This window comes from Manacus candei, unplaced genomic scaffold (assembly GCF_025592945.1).
Source record: "Manacus candei isolate 608988 ecotype Guabito, Panama unplaced genomic scaffold, ASM2559294v1 h1tg000011l, whole genome shotgun sequence".
NCBI lineage: Eukaryota > Metazoa > Chordata > Aves > Passeriformes > Pipridae > Manacus > Manacus candei.
This window is the reverse complement of record NW_026138059.1, coordinates 24,876,867-24,899,482: the sequence shown is the minus strand read 5'-3', so window position 1 is coordinate 24,899,482 and position 22,616 is coordinate 24,876,867. Positions and strand designations below refer to the sequence as shown.

The 22,616-nt window shown below is 38.5% G+C and overlaps 1 protein-coding gene across 1 annotated transcript in view; it reads left to right on the top strand.

The window, feature by feature from the left end:
* The window catches only part of SNAP91 (synaptosome associated protein 91), a 68,863-nt gene that overhangs the window by 29,914 nt on the left and 16,333 nt on the right, over nt 1–22,616 (top strand). Inside the window, exons 10-22 of the mRNA XM_051777999.1 lie at nt 2,005–2,075; nt 2,489–2,494; nt 3,461–3,488; nt 5,210–5,319; nt 6,502–6,623; nt 10,793–10,807; nt 10,949–11,119; nt 17,239–17,346; nt 17,851–18,108; nt 18,311–18,388; nt 18,493–18,564; nt 19,035–19,118; nt 19,968–20,051. Coding sequence (XP_051633959.1) covers nt 2,005–2,075; nt 2,489–2,494; nt 3,461–3,488; nt 5,210–5,319; nt 6,502–6,623; nt 10,793–10,807; nt 10,949–11,119; nt 17,239–17,346; nt 17,851–18,108; nt 18,311–18,388; nt 18,493–18,564; nt 19,035–19,118; nt 19,968–20,051 — 1,207 coding nt within the window. The remainder of the gene's footprint in view (nt 1–2,004; nt 2,076–2,488; nt 2,495–3,460; nt 3,489–5,209; nt 5,320–6,501; nt 6,624–10,792; nt 10,808–10,948; nt 11,120–17,238; nt 17,347–17,850; nt 18,109–18,310; nt 18,389–18,492; nt 18,565–19,034; nt 19,119–19,967; nt 20,052–22,616) is intronic.

Here is a 22,616-nt window from a genome sequence, read left to right as displayed (position 1 = left end):
TCAGTAGTATTCTGCAACAAGTTAGTTGTGTTGATACTCAGTATGTGTACATACTCTCTAAATGCAAACAAGTGGCACAAAAGTGTAATTCAAGTTGACAGTTGTCATTTTTGGACTTTGGCTCCAAAGTTTTGAAGGTTAAGGAGGCATCTTGGCAGTTAAAGATCTTGTCTCACTTTTATTTACTAGCTGTTCTAAAAGTGTGACAGTTTTGCCCCTAATAGCTAGTGAGGAACCCATATCTAAGGTTCTAGCGTAATGCTGACTGATAGATGTTGAAGCAGCATTTAGAAGAAATTAAGCAATGCTCAGTTTTGCAAATTTGGATGCCGGATAGTATTTACTTCCCTAATTGTTGCCTCTGGGTAGAAATTTTCTGAAGCTTCCTCTCTCTGTTTGATGGATAAGTTTTGTATTACCTTGTTGGCTTTTAAGAAGCCTGTGAATAATATGTTGGAAAGCTATTTAAAGTGTCTAGAGGTAACTGGTAACAGGAAGTCATGGACTTTTTTTTTTTTGAAACAGATTATCCTTACATGTTTAAGTAGCACAACTTCTATCTTACACTGCAGCCTTTTTGAATATGTAGAAGTCTGAATCTCTCTGGATTTTTTAGTTTGTTTTACCTTTGTTCTTCTTTTTCTTGCTGCTGGAGAATTCTTATAACTAAGTCACTTATGTTTAACCAATTCTTTATTATGCTCCAATGAACTGAAAATTAATAAATGCACCTATAAAAGCAGCAAGGTCAAGATGTTTCTGCATTGCACATGTACGTGGGAAATATTTAAACTCAATCTGTCATTTAAGATTATTTTGAGCATTTTAAATTTCTACATGTGTTAAGTTACTGAGTTTAGTGCCAAAATTAATATGCAGACACTGTAAGTACACTTGACTGTGCATTGGTACTAGCAGGCAAAAGCATCCTGAAATATCTGATTCATCCAGCCAGCTGGCTTTTCAGCATAGGAGCAGCAAATAGTCTGTTTTCAAGCATTGCAAACTGACTTGTTTGATGAATATGTCTGCCCTGAAATTAAAGATGTTATTTATGAAAAACACCATAGGTATTGCTGTCAGGAATTGTGGTTGATCTCAAAGAGACTGATAAAGAGAATTCCCTGTTTAGAGACTGTACCACTGATGGACTCGCAACCCTGATGAAATATTTGACTATTATATGCTACTGTATCTCTCAAGAGTTTCCTCCCTGCTTATTGATCTTGTAGGAGTCTACTTACCCAGACTCCATTTTTATACTGGAGTAGCTAAGCCTAGTGTGCATTTATGGCTACTTTTTCTATCTGCCATTGTAACATCAAGTGCATGCCTCAGGGTGTTGGCTGACCACAAAGAGGTTGCTTAAAATAAAACCTAAGACCAGGGAGGCTTGAAAAAGCTTAGTTTTTTATAGATGTCTAAAATAGTAATCTTTCTGCATTTTGAGCTAGCTGCACAGTAACCTGTGCCAGGCTACCATTTTGAGAAGAAACACCCGTGAGGTTTTGTGATGATGGGAGTCTCGAACCAAAGGTAGCTGCTTCTGGGGACATTGAGAAGGACTTTTTGTTTTGTTTAGGCTGCAAATGCTGTCTAATCCTCTGGTCTTGAAGGAGGTGTTGGAGTTCTGACTGAAAGCAAAACTCAAAGTGTGACCTTGAATCCATTACTCTTAAAATTAACCCTGTGGGTGCCTGTGCTGTTGTCAATGTTTAGCACTGATTTAAAGCATGATGAGCAGTACATCCTGGATTTAAGCTTCAGGTGCTGTGCAGTGGAGGTAAATGTTTTCTCTCTGCAAATCTGGACACAGTATTATCTTTCTAAAAACTGTCTTTGCCTGAATATTTCTAGCATAAAAATCCACTATTTCCACAGTGATGTAAATAAAACAGGATGAGCATGAACATGGTGGACTTCAGGGAGGCTGGTGCTGGATGTCAAAGTATGGTCAGGTTAATGCAATACATTTAGGTGTGTATCTTTCTCTTTGCTTTCAAGGCTCCTAGCAGTCTCATGGAGACCCTTGAGCAACATCTAAACTCACTGGAAGGAAAAAAACCTGGCAACAAGTAGGTATTATATGTTGTACCATGTATTTAGGCATAATAGTGCCAATGTGAGATTAGTTGATGTTTAGGTTTGCCTCCTCCAATCTCCTTTTGTTACTTCTCTAGAAAATAAGAAAGATTAGGCTTTTCCTTTCCCTTAAAATGTCCTCTTAATGGCAACCTTTTTTAATTCTGGGGAGTGGGGGGGAACACGCAGAAGAAGTAAGACGCTTTCCAAAAAGAAGTGAAATTACCTGAGGAAAACTCTTAGAAGGAGCTGGGGTTTTGCCTGCTGCTAAGGTTTTTATCATCAAAATCTATTTGTTTTCTAATGGTTTTGCATCTTCTCACTAGATACTTGTCATGGCTAAGTCTAGGAAGGATTAAGCTAAACCTGTATTTTCTCTTTTACTGTTGCTTTCCTTGTGATTTAGTGAAGGGTAAGTACATATGTTTACATATCACTTGCATGCATGCATGATTATGTGGGTTTTTTTAAGATGGCTTGAAAACTTTATAGAAATAGATATTTTCTTTAAAATTAGCTAACCTGTTCCTTGTTTTTTATGTAGTCATTAGGTTATTTTTTGTCATTTCTTATTTTTTGTCATCTTCTAATCAGTTCTACAGCTCCTAGGACTTACCCAATTCGAGTAACTTATAGGATGGATGATAGTTCAATACTAGTGAAGTTTTATCTCTAACGCCTCCTTTCATCTCTTAGATCAAAGCAGCTCTAAAAATATGTAGCAGTATTTTGGTGCCTCATAATAATGAAATCAAACAAACGCACTGACATACATTTGAACTTACAATTGAAGCTCTGTCAGTTATTGTTAGTGTGATTTTTGTGCATGTGGAAGAACTTTCAGCTTGAACTTTCCAACTCACTGTTTTCGTACTTTTAAATACTGTTATTTTCAAGTAACTTTGACTTTCTTTAAAAGAACAGTAGACTTTGAAAACTTGCTGACACATCCTCAGAAGACTTGTGTTAGATAACTGCTTCAGTATTGGTGGTGTTCCGCTGCTGTTGCATGGGTTTATAATGTGGTGACATCTTGCCCCAGTATCTTTTTTCTACTGGCTCCTGTAGGCCCCGGAGCAAGACATTTGCATGCATCTCTGCCTTTCCCCATTTAGTAGAGCTTATTTAAAAGGCAGAATAATCTTGTGGTATCAGTTAGCTTAAAAGATTTGTTTAAGATTTGAAGTAAAATTTGCATTTCTTGTCTAAAGTAGCACATGGACTTCTGAAAAATGGAGAGGGCATGCAATTGTAGAGATTTTTAGAAAGCTTTCATGCTTAGTTTTTGGTTTTTTTGTGGGAGTTTTGATGACCAGAAACATAGTTTCCAAAACTGTACTTATCTGAAACACCCCCCCTCTGCTTTTTTTTTTCCTAGATCTGGGGCTCCTTCTCCTCTGAGCAAGGTAAATACTGCCAGTTGCTGTACTAGTTAATTCTTGTTCAGGTGATATACTTTAGAAAATCATGAGGGCATAATGATTATGTCCATGTCCTAATCTGCTTTTTATACTTTGTCACCTAGGCCCTACCTAATTGACAAAATTACATCTTTTAATGGCTTTGTAAATAATGGCCCCATAAGAGCATGTCACTGATCTGAAGGGCTGCAGTGCTTGTACCAGTGAAGGATGCTAAGGAACTTTGCCAGGATTTGTTGATCACTCTTTTTGAGAGCTTAAAATATACACACATTTTTATCTCAACTTTTTTTTCCTTGCCCTCCCCCTTAATCCTTATGTCAGTGAGAAATTTACTCCATGGCATTTCTCTTCCAAATCCTTCACTCCATTTGCAGCTTTTTAGGAGGGTGGTCTGACTCTTTTAAAACCACATTCATGTGAAAAGCTAGGAGGAAAACTTTCATCTAATATATCTAGTTTCAGAAATGACCTTTATTAGTGAGACTGCTGACCTTAATGTAAAGCAAGAGTTGCTAGTGAAACTGTCTTGGTTTGAGTGTCAGATAAAGTAATGAGCTTTATGGTGTTAGTAATCGTAGCTCCTGGTATCCCTGGAGCGTTGCCAGGTGCCATAGCTCTGTGTCTAATAATGGGTGTTGCAAGGGAAAAACTCAATGAAATCTTCTAAATCTGAGGGAGGCAGTTCAATGGTTGATTCTAGTGAAAGCTCTTATATTTATGAAAAGCCATTTACAAAAAACCACAACAAAACCAGGTAAAACCAACAAAAACCACCTGCTCTCCTGTTTAATATGATACCACTTGGTGAGAACTACATGATGGCTCAGAAAGTGTTCTTACGACTTTAACCCTCTCTTCCTTGATGCAAAGGAGGGATTTGGACCACTCTAGTTTCAAACCTTAGTAAAGCTTTGAGGAGAGTCTAGAAAGCTTATATCTACTGCTAGAATTAGAATGATGGGACACCAGTAGAAGAACTCAGAGGAAAATCTCTTCAAATTTGCCATTGTTTTTGCTTCTTGGGAGTGGTCAGAATGGCAAGCAGTACCAAAATTAGGACTTGTTTTCAGTTGTTAGGAAAAGTATCTCTCTAGCATGTGAGATGTTGTAACAAAGCTTGTAGTATCTTTTAAATTGACACCTTTCAAGGTAACTTGAGTCTTCAAGTTCACTGAAGAGTTGCAATATGCTTTCCTGAGTGTCTGTCCTTGCCATACTTAAAGTATCTTTATTGAGAATTGGAGGAGCTGAAGAAGCAAAGTCATAGGCTGAGCTGTCTTGTATCTTCCCAAGGACTTAACCTTCAGTGCTGTTGATGGCTCTTTAAACTCTTTTCTGAAAGTTTACAAACAAACTTTTAACTTGTTTCTAACCATTTCTCTTCTGCCACCATTTCTGTGGTTAGCTGTTTATCCACAACAGCACCTTAGTACTCTATTTCATTCCATATGAAGGGTCTGACAGATGCAGAAGCAAACCCTGTAGAAACTTAGTTCTTTCTTTGGAGTCACCTTGGAGTTTCTCAGCTTCACTACCATCTGAAAACTTAGCCTAGTCTTTCTTAAATTCTTTCAAAGGAGGGAACAGCTCACAATAAAAAGACCTGATGTTAAAATTGGGTTTTTTAAGTATGTGAATCTGTGCATGAATTGTTTGTGGAGAAATGCTGGTATATTGAATTTATATTTAAAATATTTCTCCAGTCTTCTCCAGCCACAACTGTTACATCTCCTAGTTCTACTCCAGCAAAAACGGTTGATACATCTCCTCCAGTTGATCTTTTTGCTACTTCATCTACAGCTGCTCCAGTCACGTAAGTTTAAAAGTTGTGTTTGAGTTACTGAGCTGGTAGGTGCCAGTCACACTTGTAACAGGGGACTTGCCTCAAAAGTTTTGCTTATTTTACAGGTACTGTACACCAGTATTCAATAGGTTACATTTTTCTGCTGGTATAGATCACAAATAAACTCTTAACACAAAAAAAAATAATTAAAAGTTATGGCTACTCTGATTTGCTTGCAGCGTAGTAGTAATGCTGTACCATTCCCAACATAAACTTCTAATTGAATAGACTGAAGTAATGTGCAAATCCAGAGTAGTCTTTGCTGACCTTCAGGATTCTGTTTCTAAAACTTCTGAATTAATATTCCTTTTTCTTGCTGTTCCAATCAGTTAATGAAGCACAAAGATAATGAACTTTTGGAGGTTAAAATAAAAAATAAACATTTGACCTATGAGAAAATCCGAACCTTGCTTTCCAGTCAAAACCAGAACTGCTGTTGCTCATTGTAATGAGCAGAAGTGATAGAACTCTAGAGGTCTGAGAACCTCTGAGCTTGAACCCATGGTCTGAAGATGTAACTGACTTAAGTTAAATGTCAAGTGGAGAACTTCACTGAAGAAAGAGCTTCCACTGTTTGTTACTTAAATGTTTAGATGAACAGGACCTGGTTTCCTAAGTAAATATCTGACTGGCTTAAGCCACTGAAGTTTTACCAACTCTCTCCTAGCTAATGTCTGTTTATTGCCTGGAAATGCAGGTTTATTGATTTTTGACATGCATGATGGAATATTGAAGTAGAATGGAGATGGTTTCAGCCACAGCAGTTATTTACTCTGTTTTTAGGGACCACATCGGATTTGAATTTTTTGTTTTGGGTGTTGTGGTGGGTTTTTTTTCAGATTTGTTGGGTTTGGGTTTGGATTTTTTTTTTTTTTGAATTGTAAGTCCCATAAATGTGTTGCAATGTCATTATCAAGTAATGGAAGTAAGTTAAGGTCCCATCCTGAGTTGTAATGTGTTCTTGGCACTCACTGCACTAGGGGTGTTTATGGCCACTGCTCTAATCCTAAAACCTGAAAAAAGGTGTCTCTGTTTCATCAGTAATCCAAACTAAGGGTAATTCCTATAATTCAATTGTGACTTTTTAAAAAAAATTGATTGAAATGGATAAATTCCTTCAGTATCTATTATCCCTCTTCCTTTTCTTGGCAGTGCTTCCAAACCATCCAGTGATCTTCTGGATCTTCAGCCAGATTTTGCCGCTACTGGGCAGGCAGCTCCAGCACCTGCTCCTGGTGCTGCTGCTGCTGCTGCTGGAGCCACATCATGGGGAGGTAGAGAAACCTCACTGTCAGCATCTCTTCTTGCAGTCTCCATCTTGCCTGGCTGAACTGAAGTCTAACCCTTTCTCTGCTAGCACAAGATGTTCCCAGCTCCCTCCCAGGCTTCTGCTGACCTGTCAGGCAGGCATTCCTTTGCAGCACAAGGCTACTTCTTCTTTCCAGGGATATGCATAATAGTATAAGCTGCTTATAAGGGCCTGGCTACAAAGCTGGGGGGAGCCAGGATTATTTGACTAAAAGTGAGCAGGAGGGGGATGGATGAAGGTGAACAGGTAGGGTAGGCACTTCAAAACAGAAGAACTAGAACTGCTCATGTGCTTGTTGGAAAGGTGAGGGCAGAAATCAACTCTTCTGTTCATAAAGCAAAGCCCACAGATCAGTAGGAGGAGGATCAAAAATACATTTTAAAATAGAAATGAGTCTACAGCAAATGGTGGCAACTTAGTTCTGTTGCAATTGCGATTACCTCTGACAACCCTTAACGTATTTTAATAAAATACCTACCTTGTCTGCTTAGAATAATAATATAAAAATAGAAATAGAGGGCTAACTGCCTTCAAACAGGAATGCCTAACCAGCTTTCTGGAATCGAAGCTCTGTGGTGAACTGAGCCTGTTGTTCCAGGCAGCACCAGCAGCTGGTGATCTGAAGAGGACCGCAGTAAATGTAGGCAGTGTTCACTCCTGTCTTGTTAAGACAAGGAATTAGGCCAGTAATTGTGATTTAACTTACATAGTTGTAAACCCACTGTAGTATAATCTTAAGAGATCCTGTGTGGCAGCTTAATGAACTAATCAGCCCTCTCACACCAGGAATGCAACACTGAGTCATGTTGGCTCTACTATCAGTGCTAATCCAATGGTTTCTGCGTTCCCTATTTCTGTTCCTTAGTTTTAGTTCATTAAAGATGACATTATATCTCAGCCACTGCATTATGATAGGGATAGCTATGGCTTTCATGTAGACCATGAAAGCATATTCCAGTTTAATCTGTTGAATTGATTTTACTTTTTCACAAATGTCAGTTTTATTAATGGAAATGTAATCTTACCCAGAAAACAAGACCAAAGATTCATCTATTCTAGGATGCCTGGGACTAATTATTCTGCATTTTTTGATTGCATCCTATTTGTCTTACTTTGTCATCACCAAACACTGAAATACAAGCTTTTGAGATGCTTGAAAGAGCTTGAAGGAGCTAACTTTTTTAAGCAGTTGCTCATTTCTGCAATAGAAATATAAATAAATAGCCAGTAATATTGTGAAGTATTGATTTGCATAGAAATTGAAAGCTGATTTATTTGTTTTTTCTGCTTTTTGAACAAAACACCTGTGGTTTGGAACTTAGGTGTTTTTATTCTTCTGAATTACTGAAAACTTTAAAATTGACTGGTAATGCACCTACTCCTCTTATTCCACAATAGAAAAGGACAGCTATCCCTTTTTCTTTGGCCAGGATTATCGCTACCCTCATCAAGTATACTTCAGTCTTATTTTTCAGAACAGCATTTTGGTAACTTAGTAAGCTTCAACTTTGTCTGTTTTACTACTGGCAGGAGTCCGGTCCGGGTACGATGACCTGTTACTGCACTACTGGAATCTTGCCTTTTTCTTTTTTTTTCTTTTTTTTTTTTTTACATTTTTCTTTTTTAAACTCTCTTGAAGAATTGCCAAACACCATGTCACACATGCAAAAATTGAGAACTAAAAAGGCTTTTCTGTGAAACTACTGGAATTTCCATTAATATTTTATCTGATAATGAAAAAATCTTTGAGCCCATGCTAAAGGTTGTTTATTCACTTATTTAAACTGAATTTGCAGAGTGAACCTGGTAGTGATTATTAATTGTACAATCTCATAGGTACTACACAGCCTTCTAATCAGTGCAGGTGAAGCCACATCAAAAATAGTGCATCTAGTTCTGAGCTCTCCTGTTTAAGGTGGAGGGGCTTGGCAGAGGGCTACCAGGACTCCAGAAATCTGGATGACTTCTCTTCAGAGAGAGATTGAGGGAGCAGGGCCTCTGTCATCTGGCAAAGAGGAGGCTAAAGTGGGCTCTTAAAAGTGGTCTACAACTACTTGAAGAGAAATTACAGAGTAGAGCCAAAATTTTCTTCGAAATGATAGTTAATTATAATGAAGAGCTTGAGTGGAAATGAGAAAAAAATTATTTCACTTGAGGGGTAAGACAGTACTGGAGCAGATTCCTGATGCAAGCTAGTGAGCTCTCCATTCCTAGAGATTTTTCAAGACCTGACTAGTCAGAGCCATGACTGCTCTGATTTGGTGTTGGGAATACTGTCGTTCTGAGCAGGAGGCTGGACAAGATAACCTTCCTTCCACTCAGGACTTTTGGGAGGATGTGGAACAGTGCCTCCATGCTACTTGAGGTGCTTACTTTCTGGGCTAAAGCAAGTTAAGGTAGGAACTCATGAGGAAACAGTAGAAGAGAGTGGAAGTTGGAAGAAGTGCTACAGCTTGGAATAGCTAGAAGAATGTGAATATCAAATACTTCAAGATGCAGCATCAGTACATGTCAACAATAAATTATCTTGCTTTTCTCAGTCTCCCTGGCAGTGTAGATCCTATGTATTCTGGCATATACTGGATATATTCACTGTAGTGAATATACTGTATTTAGGGATATATACATTATACATGTACTACCTTATCTAGCAAATGGACTATAACTTGTGATAATCTGCACTTCTGTGCTAACAGGAGATCATCAGAGTAGGGTCATATGTTGCCTGCAGCATACTGCAGGGTGAATAGATAGGCATTTGGCAGGTAAGCTAGACTATAGTATTACCAAAAATACAGTAGGTCAAATTCTGTGTCCTTGTGAGGTCTGACTCGTGGATATAAAAGCAAATTGACTTAAATTTGTGCTCTGAACTACCTTGCAGTGTGCCTTAGAACATGGATTTTCTAATAGTATTGTTAATTTAATATTAATATACAAAAAATATTGGGTTTAATCATTCCCATTTTAACAGTAAGTGTAGGTTACTGTGATGGATAATTGTAATTTCACTGTATTGAGATCTATAACATAACTGAATAACAAAAATGCATTGAAGAATAAGCTAATAGAACTTAAAAGTTTGCTAACAGTTGTTTATTTTAAGTCCAGCTGAGACATTCACCTGGTGTGCAGTAATGGGATACCAGAGTGCTGCATTTTTAATGTACTGTTCTGCTCTTTCAGAATGGTATTTTGACTTACCTCAGCTTGTGCAGTCAGTCTCAAGTAGAGCTCTCCCAAGGAACCAATTATGAAAACTGTAAAAAACCTACATGTGGGTTCTTGCTGCCTTTTTTACAAGTGTTGTAAAATAAGGACAAATTTGTGAAGATTGAGCAGTGCTTGCTCAAATCATTTTGCTTCCTGCATGCTGACCCGTAGTAAAGCATCTGGACTCTGTGCTTGCTGTTCAGTGTGGATCAGATGAACCCATGGCCCTGTTATGTGTACAATGAGCAACACGGAGCTACTGGTTAGTAAATAGTTAGCTGGTGAGCTCAGATTATCCTAACTACAGAATTAAAATATAATAGGACAAACTCATTAGTTTTCACAGGTTTTTAAATCTTTTATGTAGTCAAAACTTCTGTATTTGAGCTCAATCTGACTGATCTCAGAGGACATCAGATTGTAGGAAAGTCTGTCATTAAAGATGCTTCATTGGCTTCCAGAAACAATTGACTAAAGAACCAAAGTTGGAGCAGAGCCAATCTGCTTATGCTTACCCTTCCTTCCTGCCTTCCTGCCTGCCTGCCTGCCTCCCTCCCTCCCAACAATTGACCCAAGTCAAAGGATCACTACTTGTTTGTCTCTTAAAATATACTTGTGGCACTAGGGATGTCATGTGTTATGTCCTGAAATAACTGCTCTCTGCTAGAATACCCTGACTTTAGTGTCAGTTCTGTGAATGGTTCTACTGATGTACTCATTCTGTTTTGAATAGTTGTTAAACAGAATGAGCTTTGTCATGTCAGAATAATTTCCTGAATTTTAGAAAATCAGGTGTAGAAATTGTTTAACCTAGACATGTCACTTAGAATGAACATTTGGGTAATGAACATCTTCAATCTGGAAGCTCTACTAATTGGTCTGTTTCTTTATTCTGCTGTCATTTTAATGGACAATCATTAGACCTCTTGGGAGAGGGTGAGTAATATTTTTAATTTCTAAGACTTCTGAATGTTAAGACTCCTGAATAAGCTCCAGCTTTCTGGACTTGAGTGATTGTGGTCTCTCTGCCTCTCCCCTTACTTTTCACATTTGATTTCATTATATGGTTGCATATAGATAATCTGGCTGCGCTTTCCGGTGTTACCTCTGAGCCACAGATTTCAGATCCGTTTGCTGCAGAGCCTAGTGCAACTACTGCTGCAACTACTGATACTACAACTACTTCAGCTGCTGCCGCCACAACTACAACTGTTGCTGCTGCCACTGCTGAAGTGGATCTCTTTGGAGGTTAGTTTGGTTGCTGTAGTGCACTACACCAGCTCATGAGGTAGATGAAGCAATATTGAGTTCAGCTGTTGTAACAAGGCATCTGATTTAACCAGCTGTAGCAGAGGTGCCTGTGTGTTGGATGCTAAATGGAACAGGAAATATAAACTGTCCAACTACCTCTTTTTTTGCTGTGCTAATAGACTCCTATGCATATATGAAAAATAGAAAACTGTATACTTAAGGCTGTTACCTTATGATTGAACAGCTAAGAACAGTAGTTCTCAGGTCCACACCAGGGTAAGCAGGTATTGTTTTCACATTATTCAATAACTATGCACTGTACTATAATTTCTGGGAAAAGCAGCTGTGCTTTCATAGTTGAAGAGGATGGATATGGCAGTGTCCTGCCCCTTCATTACTTGTCACACTTCAGCTGTGCTGTGTTTCTTTTGAATATTTCCTACAAATATAGTGTTGAGCCAGAGAGCCAGATGAAATTACTGTGTTTCAGCATTCTTGAGTCTGGGTGATATTTCACAAGGCATTAAAGTGGTGATGAACTTGCACTAAATGCCAACTATGTCAGTAAGGTATAGGAAACATATTCTTATAGGTTGGTTGTGCTCTTTCAGTCTTTAATGTTATCTGCTATCCGCTTGAGTAAGAATTCTGACTGTATGTTGTCAGTTTTCTTGTCACTCCTGTGGAGCAGGAGGCTTCTCAACAGCATGTCAGAAATTACGTTTCTTTTCAACACTATACCAGCCTAGTAATGGAGAATTCTTCCTGTTTAAAACCTGTTAACATTTTTAATATCACCTGACCACTGTATTTTTCTGTTTTTCTCTTCCATTGATGCGTACTTTCAGCGTGACAATCGGTGTCAGGAATAAGTAATAACTTACTGTAATTCAGTTTTCATAGCAAGTATCTTCTCTGTGGGGGTTGTTTATCTATCACTTCTGCTGACAGGAGTGCTGGAGAGGTCTCGTATGTGAACAGTTTGACTACAAAGCTGTTTCCTAAAGACTGAATGTTCCTAGTTAGAATTTTTTTAGGACTGACTTCAGCAGACAGCACCAAACTATCCCCAGTAAAAATGCTGAAAAGAACTACAAAAGGAGTACAACTGCTACCTGCTACTTAGTCCTTGCTTTTACAAAGATTGATACTAATCCTAGTGCCACAGGATCAACCAGTTAACAAGCAATTTTAAAATAGTCATGGGCAAGGTTCTGGATGCCACTACCACTGGGAGCAAGAGAGAGTCTGATAATGGTTACTCTCAGAAGCCTGTTGCAGAAGCCAAGACCTGTGCTCATCAACAGCCCTGCAGATGCATAGCATATGAAAGCTTTGGGGTCAAGCCAGTCTTGGATACAGCACTTTCAAATTACATTGTTAATTTAGCATAAATATATGACTTTTTGAAAAATGAAACTATAGTTAAATGGATAGAAATCACTGTAAACTTGCAACAGGATTAGAAAAACACCTGCCCATGACTTTCGTCCATTACTGCAGCAGCAAGATGAAACTTTTATTTCCTACCTTTACCACTGTTCTGTGCCTAGAGAAAAGAAGCTACTGCCAAGTCATGTGTCTTCTTCCAGGCTTCTCAAGTGGCGAAGACCTGGATGTGTTTAGTTTCTAGAGATTTAACTTATCATTGGGTAACTTAGTGACACATATTAAGTGGAGTTGCCTTCACCCTCCAGTGTGGAAAGAATTTTATTTTTGCAGTATGCAGACTTCTGTGGCTTGATCTCTTCTTTTAAAGAGAATGTATTTTGTTGCTCAAATGCTATAAATCTCCAGTGGATTGTATGTTAGATGAATAGTGACTTTTTCCTGGAACACTTGAGGATGAAACAAGGTTCTATTATTTATGATAGCAGAAAACCTCTAGTTCTCAAGAAGAAAAATCTCTAAACACTCTCAGCAGTGGAGGTACTTTTGCAGTGCCTTCAAGACACCCACTGGCCAAACCCTTTTAAGATCCATGAGTCCATACTGAACTCCCCCCTCATGGTTTGGGGTTTTTTTGGTTTTTTGTTTGTTTTTCTTCTGAAGGCTGTGCTGTAAGTATATACTAGCATAGTACACTAACATTCATTGTCACTTTAAGATTGTGTACAGTGCAAGAAGAGGTAGTTTTGGAGGCAGACACTGTTGCTCTATAGCTTTTGTGGTGTTAGACATGCTTACACTTAATGTGATTAAGTAGGTATTTGACCTTTGAGGTCTGCTGGAGATAGTCTTCGAGGTCACCTTAACTTCTTACAGCTTGCCAGTGCTTTCTTGCTTCACATGGTTTCTTGTGGTGAGGTGTGGTAGGGGAAGGTACAGTGGCAGTGATCTCAGGAGAAAAAAGATAAAGAGTCTTCAGGGAGTGGCTGATTAGAGGAAGAAGCTGAAAACTGCAGGAGAAAGGCAGCCAAGCTGAGGGAAGAAGCAGAAGAGGAGGCTTTGGAATGGTTGTTGACTGCTAACTCTTGCACTGTACTGCTGATACTTTAGCTGATAGGAGCCTGCATGCTTCCTAGGACTGGGATTTGTCTTTAAGACATAAGCTCTGCATTATGTCTTCATCTCTAATACGGTATTGGAAAGCAGATGAAAAATGCAGAATTGATCTAGCATAGCTTTTTTAAAGAACTCAGTCTCATTAATGGACAAGCTCTCAGTTACCTGGGCCCACTTGAAGAAGTCCTTATCATGTTTCTAAGATAAACAAGAGGAGGCTGTTTTCAAAGTGCATCTGGAATCATTCCTTAGAGGGAAAAACATAAAGGTGAAAGAAAAGCGAGAAACCTTGAAATGCCACATCTCAGTAATAGAATTTGGCACAATATGTTTGGACACTAGTCATGTGCTATTGAGTTACATGTTGTTGTGTGATTACTCTCTAAGCAGTGCAAGTAACAAGTCATGGTAGACATTGTGCAAATGTCAGTTGTTAGGCATTCAGATGACTTGAACTGTAAGTGGGCAGGAGAGCTATGGTGTTCCCTGTAAAGAAACCACAGGCCAAGTGTGAAGACTTTTGGCACTTGACGGCTAATGAATGTCCCTTATGCTGGAACATGCTGGTATAGTGAGGTAACAATTAGTTTAAAAAACAAACAAGAAAAAATTTTGCAGCATTATTATAATTTTATAGAATCATTAAGTTTGGAAGAGACCTTTAAGATCATCAAGTCCAACTGTCAGTTTCCTAGCACTGAGCCTAGTAGAATACTTCTTTTTAACTCAGGTCAGGTTCACATGTCAAAAAGTAATGAAGGGTGATTGAAGAGGGGAAAAAACTGTGGAAACAGTTTCTCATGTACGCTTTAGTTCTACAATCTTTCCTGTGCTTGTGACTTTCTATAGGTACGTTTCACTTGTTGCATAATACATTAAATAAGTCAGCTGTATCATCATGTGTGAATAACTTGTCATGTATTTGATGCTGTGGCATCAGATAAAACCTGAATTTATGAAATGAAACAGATCACTCTTCAGGAATGCTTATTTTACTGCAAACAAGGTGTATTGAACCACTACTTCAGTATTTCAGAACTTTAAAATACCCTTGTTTGCATATGATTTCAATAAGAATGATATTTATTAATTTAAATTTAATGCAGTACTTAATACATACCTATCACTCCTAGTAAAGGTTTCATGCAGTGGGAACTTGCAAAGGTTTCAGCAACATCTCTAAGTTTTCATGATATCAATGCATTCAAGTGAGAACCATATGCTACTTGATTCTAGAAGTCAAAAGCTAAATTGACTTTTGAAACAGAAGATGCAGAAATGTAAGGAATATAGTAAATGCTTTAAAAGGGGGAAGATCTCTTACAGTGCTGGATATGCAAATGTAGTGTTACTGTGCCAATGTGGAGGAACAAAAAAAGAAAATAAACAGTCCTTTTTTTAATGATAAAATATGCAGACTAAATTGTATCCATTTCTGCATTCCATGCTAGATTTTAGCAGAGGGCAAAGGGCAACTGTGCAGGTGCAGCAGAGCTTTTTGGAAAGCTTCAAAGAACTTGATAAGCGTTAACTTAAAAAAACCAATGGCAAACCCTTAATTTGAACTGTGAGTTGTAGGGTCACCTGTTCAGGTTGGTTTCTCTCGATGTTCATATACATTTCTTGAACTTCTCAGAGTAACTAGTATTAGAAATTCTTAATATGACTTTTTTTCCTTTAGATTACATTATGAACTTAGGTGTTTATCCCCTCTGCCATTTAACCCAAGTCTGATGCTAAACAAAATTATAATGCTTGGCAAGAACCTTATTCAGAAGTGTCAGTAAATAATACAGCTGCTGCCAAACTATCTGTTTCCTTCCATTTGTGGCTGGAAGTAATTTGTGCCCTCTTGAGTATCTATGACTGTTACATGTGGAACTTCAGTAGCCTACATCTGTACAGGAATAGGTGTTACTCTGAGGCTAAAGTGATCCCAACATAGAACTAGTGACTAACTCTATGCATTCTGAATTCCTTTATATATCATCTGAAGTCCATCCTTTCATTCTGGGAAATAATTATAAGTAGGGTTGACTAACATTTGTGCTGTTGGCCTACAAGCTTGTGGGGGTACAAATGTGTTCTTTTGAAAGAGCCCAAGGTGACCGTCCATCTGAAAGCTGGCCCTGTAGAGCAAAACCCAACACACATGACCTTACACATAGCATATTCCCGAGCAGTACAATGCAAAACTCTTCAGTTCAGTTCTGTGTTGAATTTCTTCTACGTGGTGTATGCCAATGTCTGGTATACCTACAATACTGTGACGTTTGACGCATTCTGACTTTTTTACTTGGACGACTGCCATCCAGTTTTGTTGTTGAACAACCTTGTTACTTGAAAAATAGAATTATATTTGAAATGGCTTATTAGCAGGCCTTTTTGCTACTAACTCATTTTAATTCTATTGTACAAGACTAATTGGCTTTCTTCTCTTCTGTTGAAATTTCCATGCATGTTCTTTTGAGCTTTTTAGATTTCCTGGCACAAATTTGTTTTTAAAATGGTTGTTTTCATTTTAAAATTGACACTCAAGTTAAAGCATGTTAAGCTTTTTCCTGTACTAGTTTGACAGTGCAATTGCAGTATTCCCCAACAGATTTTTTTTAACTTGCTAACTTTGTAGCAGTAGAAAAATGGCCTTTACAAGCATCTTGAAGTATTTAATCCTAATCGTGCAGTCTTTTTGTGAAGAAAATGCTTGCCTATGAGGATAGTCCAAATGACTCTGTCCATTAGGACTACTTCATAGAATTAAGAGCTACAAATTGTGGTTTAAGCCTAGAAATAGTGCTGTGAAAGTTCATAGCTTGGAATTTAAGCATGCCAAGTGACAAACAAAAAAAAAACAGTCAAAGAAAACTCATGAGCAAGTAATTCCAAAACCCCAGACTTCTTGTTTTCCCTGACTTGACCAGTTGGCCTAGAAGTGATCGTAAAAGGACAGACAAGCTATCCTGGCCAGCAGTTAAGATGAACATTCTTGATCTGTTTGAAGCAAGCCAAGTAAATATAGCCTATGCATCAGGGTATGGCTTCAGAAAGATCCAATTGGAATACTGTTAAGAAACAAGTAAGTTCAATTTTCCAGACGTTGCATGACTGACTTGGCTCAAAAACTAGAAATAGTAGATTGAGTTATCTGCCAGAGTAACTAGATTGTTATTCATAACAATGCTTAAGTTTGCAAAGCACTATGCTATGTGAGTAAACTCACAGTTGCAGATTAATCACATGTAATAGAGGCTTTGAGCATGCAAGTTGTTAATATCTACTCTTCAGTTAATTTTGTTAATTAGTTAATTTTGGGTAGTACCTGAGCATGCTGCTCAGATCCCTTATACAATGAGAATAATGCCTTCTTTTGCACTCACTGTACTTCCAGTGAGCAACCCAAGAATCTCCATCTGCAGACCCTGTCTAGAACCTGCTTGCGTGGGGTTGGGGGAGAGACAAAGTGTTTTGCGCTGCATGACTTTTGCTTTTGGAGTAATACATTCATGTTGTATAAGGGTATCTACCTGTGCAATTTAACTTGGTTCTTTTACTATATTTTTCTTCTCTTTATTCTTTTTTCTTTTAATTTCTGTTCCTAAACTGCACCCAAGATGCCTTTGCAGCTTCTCCTGGGGAAGCCCCTGCAGCAGCTGAAGGGGCAGCAGCACCAGCTACCCCAACCCCTGTAGCAGCAGCTCTTGATGCATGTTCAGGAAATGGTGGGTTTTATGTCATTAGATAGTATCTTGTTTTGCTGGTTTTTTTTGTTTAAACTACATGGCAGTGTGTTTTTCTGAAATTTTCATAGTGTTTGCAGTTGGTCAAAACAAACCTTAAACTGAAGAGCATGCTTAACAAAACTGCCTGTTTCCGAGTCCCAGTAACTTTGTGCTTATATTAGTGCTAATAAACAATTCTCTCAGTGCTGAGTTGTAAGCAGTACTCTGGATAGTCTTTTGTCATATTTTGTTTTTTGGCCTTGTCAAACAGCCTGTGAAAGTTCTCCCCTCTAGTAACTAAACTGCTCAGCCTTTCAGATGGTCTTTATTTTAGAAAAACATAAGTAACATGTCTGGATAAGTAAGCTAGACGTTAGAGCGACGTCCTCTACATGTGCGTGTATTTGCGGTATGTGCATTGCCTGTAGTTGCTTTGTTCTTGACTTCCTCCCTCACTGATCCTAAGTATGCATACACATATATTTCCCCTCTCCTTTTTACAAGACCCCTTTGCCCCATCCGAAGGTAGTGCAGAGGCTGCTCCTGAGCTGGACCTCTTTGCTATGAAGCCAACAGAGACTGCTGTTCCTGTAGTTACCCCTACAACTAGCGCAGCCACTCCAGTTCCTGCAACAACTCCTTCTCCAGCTGCTGCTGTTGCTGCTGCTGCTACTGCTACTACAGCTACTGCCACTACCACTACTGCCACCACTTCTGCTACCGCCACCACCTCCGCTCCTCCTGCTCTAGATATATTTGGTGGTAATTTTGTTTTTAACTCTTTGATTCTGGTGGATTGATCTGTCAGGAGTACCAAACAGTCATTGTTGCATGCGTGTTGTGTGCTAGGCTTTCAAACCAGAGAGCCTATTAATTTCAAATATGATGTGCAAAATTTGAGAGTTCTGCTTTCAGTCCTGCCTTTCAAAAATGAGTTAAAGATGTGTTGTGTTCTTGGCCTTAGATTTATTTGAGTCTGCTCCTGATGCACCTGCAGCACCTAAACCAGATGCTACTCCTAGCATAGATCTCTTTGGTACAGGTAAAGAGAGAATTCTTCCAATGGTCTGCTGCTTTGATGCTGTGCAATGATATAAACTAACTTGAGTGACACTTACTTCTTGGTTTTTCTTTCATTTCTGGAAGATACATTTTCATCTCCACCACCTGCGGCTTCTCCTGTGCCTGAGAGTTCTCTCACTGGTGATCTCTTATCTGGTGAGTGCTTGTTTTCACAGGCCTTTCTTCATACTTCCTGGGTTTGGATTTTTTTCCGTAAGTGAAAAAAGGAAAAAAAATCAACTTGCTACCGATTTACATCTTTAAGCTGAAATACTAAGAAATACTAAGTTGTGGATTTGATGCTTTGGTCACAAGATGTGCACTTGTTGAAGATGCAAACCATGAATTGGCTGACACTGAAGCTGAATAAATAACGTGGTTGTTGAAAGAGTAAATCCTTCTCTAAGCATGAGGAAATTCTTAATAAACAATGCTTTCTTTAAAGTACTGTGGTTTTCAGTTGCTGTGTGAGAAATGTAACATTTTCTGTTTGCAGTTCTGAAGACTGTTACCTGAATTTACCAACCCTGTGGTTCTAACTGGTGGAGCCTATATGGCTTTGAAATATTTAGCTATCATTGTTGCCTTGCTGATACTAAATATTATTTATCCTGTGCTCACTGCAGTGGATGCATTTGCAGCCCCCTCTCCTCTACCCACTGCCTCTCCAGCAAAGGTGGATTCTTCAGGTGTGATTGACCTATTTGGTGGTGGGTATTTTTCTTTCCTCACCACTTCAGAGTTGAATCACTTCATTTCAATTACCTTTGCACTTTGCTAAAGCTGCAGGTTTTCCCTTCTCACAACTTTTTTGTGTGGCATTACGGCTGAGACTAGCATGTCCCCTTCTTAGCACAATAACGAACTGCAAATGAACTGTTGGTGTGGTCATTCTGTTGTCATGACACTTGCCATCCTGTCTTCAGTCAGTGCATGTGTGGCTCTTCCTCAGATGTCCAGTGAAAGTCTGCTGTGTCCTTTTTTCTTTCTTTGCAAGTCTCCATGATCATGTTGTTTTCTTTCAGTTCCGTTTCTCAAAGCAGCTGAAGTTTTAAGGGTGACTTGTCTCAAACTGGGTATCTGAGTCACAGGATCTTTGTTGGATTTGACAAGGTGGAAATCAGGATAGGCACAACCAACTCTAGGCGTGTTGCAAAACAGGAATGTTGCTTAGAGGCAGTGAATTTGAAACATCAGTGAAATATTCCTCTAAAAAGACTTAATGTGAGTCACTAGGTTCTGGCTGGAATTATTCCAAAGTCTAGTTCAGTGCATTCATCTCCAAATGAGTTAACCCTGTTGTCTTGAATGCTGTGCTTTGTATGGGTTTTCTGAGGAGAGGCTTAAATAGAAAAGATTTCTTTCAAGTACTGGTTTGTTGCACCTCCTTTTTTCCACCTGAACTTTGTGTCCATGGTACTGCTCTGCAATAAAGATGGCCAAGCACTTTCATTTTGAAGTGGTTATCCTTTCATCTTTTGTTTATGATAAGTAATGAATTGATATATTTAATATTGAACTCTTAACTTTTTCTTGACGCTTTCTGGAATTCCCTTTAGATGCTTTTGGAAGTAGTGCTCCCGAACCCCAGCCCACAACTCAGGCTGCTTCTAGTTCCTCAGCTTCTGCAGACCTACTTGCTGGTAATAAAGAACTTCTAAAAACTTACTATTTTAAAGCAATACTAAGAAGTTGTTTTTTATGTTCCTTGGGTGTAGATAAACTTTTGGAGTGGCATAATATAATCAATCATAAGATTTCTCAGTACTTTAGATATTTTAATTAAAACTAGAGAGATTTATAATGGAGGCAATGTACTGAAGTACAAGTTGACTTCCTAGATTTTCTTCTTTCCGTGTTCTTTGTTTTCCTACCTCCCACACAACTCTTATTTTTCTGTACTGTTCACTAAATATGAGTGTCTGTATAAAGTTTCTTTGGCTGTCTGTAGCAGTACTCAGGCTATGCTTCTTGTTCCTACTGCTAATTATTCTTCATTGCATTGAGTTCATTGAGTTTGGTTGCTTTAAGTGAGGTAGGTTGAACACTTAAGTGTTAGTAGCTTGAATGAATGACTTGGTAGCAGCCTTGCATTTAGCCAAGGAGAGTGGGATGGTGAGAGTACACTTTTCTCAACACAAGGGCATAGAAGTGATAGAGACCCTCTCCTTACTGGAAAAGATGAGGTCTCTGCTAGTGCTGAATGTGACATCACTGTCACACATTATATCAAAGGTTGAAATAACTGTATCATTGTAGTCTGCATCCTACAGATGAGGAGCTTCCCTTGAATTCTGTGTGTACCATTCTCCAAAATTCTTGCTATACCACGTACTGTAGTGGCTATAGTGATTGTGCTAAACAGTTGTCACTCCCCCATCCCAGTCTGAAGTTTGTAGGCCACATCTTCATCAGGAGGAAGGAAACTAATGCACTTCTGGTTTGTAGAAGATTTGTCTTAAGTTCTCCCTTGTTTCTGAAAGGTGAATTTGTGTTGTGATTTAAAGTAACTCTACCCCAGCCAAAACCAGCACAATTTGTCAGTAGAATTGGTTGGTAGGTTATCCCTCATGAATTTCAAAGGTGATTTTTAGCTTCATGTTGTACCTTTGTGCCTTTAATTCTGAGCTGGAGTGACAGTCTGCCCTTTATGCTACTGCTAACCCATTCTAGTTACGATGGACCCTGACGTCAGTTGCTGTCCCTATGTTTGCAGATCTCTCAAGCCAACTCACACTGTATCAAAAGTCCAGTCCTGTGTATGTTTTGCCCTTTATATGCTTGTGAGAGGTCCTCTGGTTTAGGAGTAGTACATAGTGTGAGATATTCAAGTGTGTAATCTGCTGAGTGCTGTGAGTTGATACAGGTGTGTGCTTGCACACTGAGGCCATCTCAGAAGACAACACTTTTTCTAGTACCCACTCTAAGAGTGGGCATCGTCTAGTTGCGCCATAGGAAGGTAGTAGTCTAGATAATAAAAATAATGTATGTGTTCATTCTCAATCATTCCAGATACTAGAGATGCAAGTTAGATACTCAAAGTGGGACATAATGTCTAAATGCATGTTAAAGCTTTAGTGCAGACAGCTTCAGATTTTAAGGTAGAAGACTACTTTTTGTTTTTATATTCTTCATATGTGCTTCAATAGGTCTTTGTATTAGTTAGTTTATGGATAGCTTAAGGCCAAAGATCAAGCTTTAACTGTAGTTCTGAAACATGCCAGTCATTTGCAGTTATGTGTGTTGTTGGGGGACTGAGTGCGAAGATGTTGTTGGACAGAAGCTAATTCTGCTTGTGCAAACATTACAATACAAAATATTTTATGACCTTATCTGTAACTAAGCTTAAATGCAAGTAGAAATTGTGCTCCAGATGGCTTAAACCTCAGCAGTGTGGTCTCTGAATCTGGAGAGTTGCACTAAATCAAAACCTAAATTATAAAAGGAATGTTCTAAGTCTAAATACTCAAGCCCACCTTAAGCAGTTGGGATGAATGGATGATTTTTTAAAAATTTATTTTATTTTTGCTTTGAATATACATTCAAAAGGGCTCCAAGTAGATTTGAATCTTTTTTTTTGGCAGACAGAGAGAGTCTGTAAACATTGCAGCATATTGCTAAGCATTTGTTCAGTCTTGATAATGGCAGATGTATAGCCCGCAGTGTAATCCAGTTTCAAATTTAAGAGTGTCCAGAGTTCATATAGTGGCTGAAGGTTTGTCCTTCATGGTTTATGAGTGTTTGGTTGTAGTAAGTGTTTATATGAATATTGTTATGAGTATACTTACCATTCATAGTTGTCTTAAGTGTTGTACTGTCAAATAAGTTTCTGTTCCTTCTTGACTGATGTAGGAAATATGGTAGAAATATTTTCCTACTCTTCTAAGCCTTTTAGCAGACGAGACTAGATCTATGCTGATAAATACAACAGTCCAGCCATTTTCCCTTCTAGATCTTTCTATCCAATTAAACTGTGTGCATGAGTGTCCCAGTTTTTACTCCAGTAACATGTTCTTACATAAAATCTTACTTGAATGTGTAAATAAAAACAACCTCAAAATCAGGCAGTTGGGGATGTCCAGACACCACATCTAAATTGGTTGCTGTTGCTTGTGCAGATTTGCTCTGGGTCTTGTGCAAGACCTAGACTACTAGGAAGTTGGTCTGTTAAAGGATTTTTATGGCTTTTGTGTCTGATGTTGCTGTTA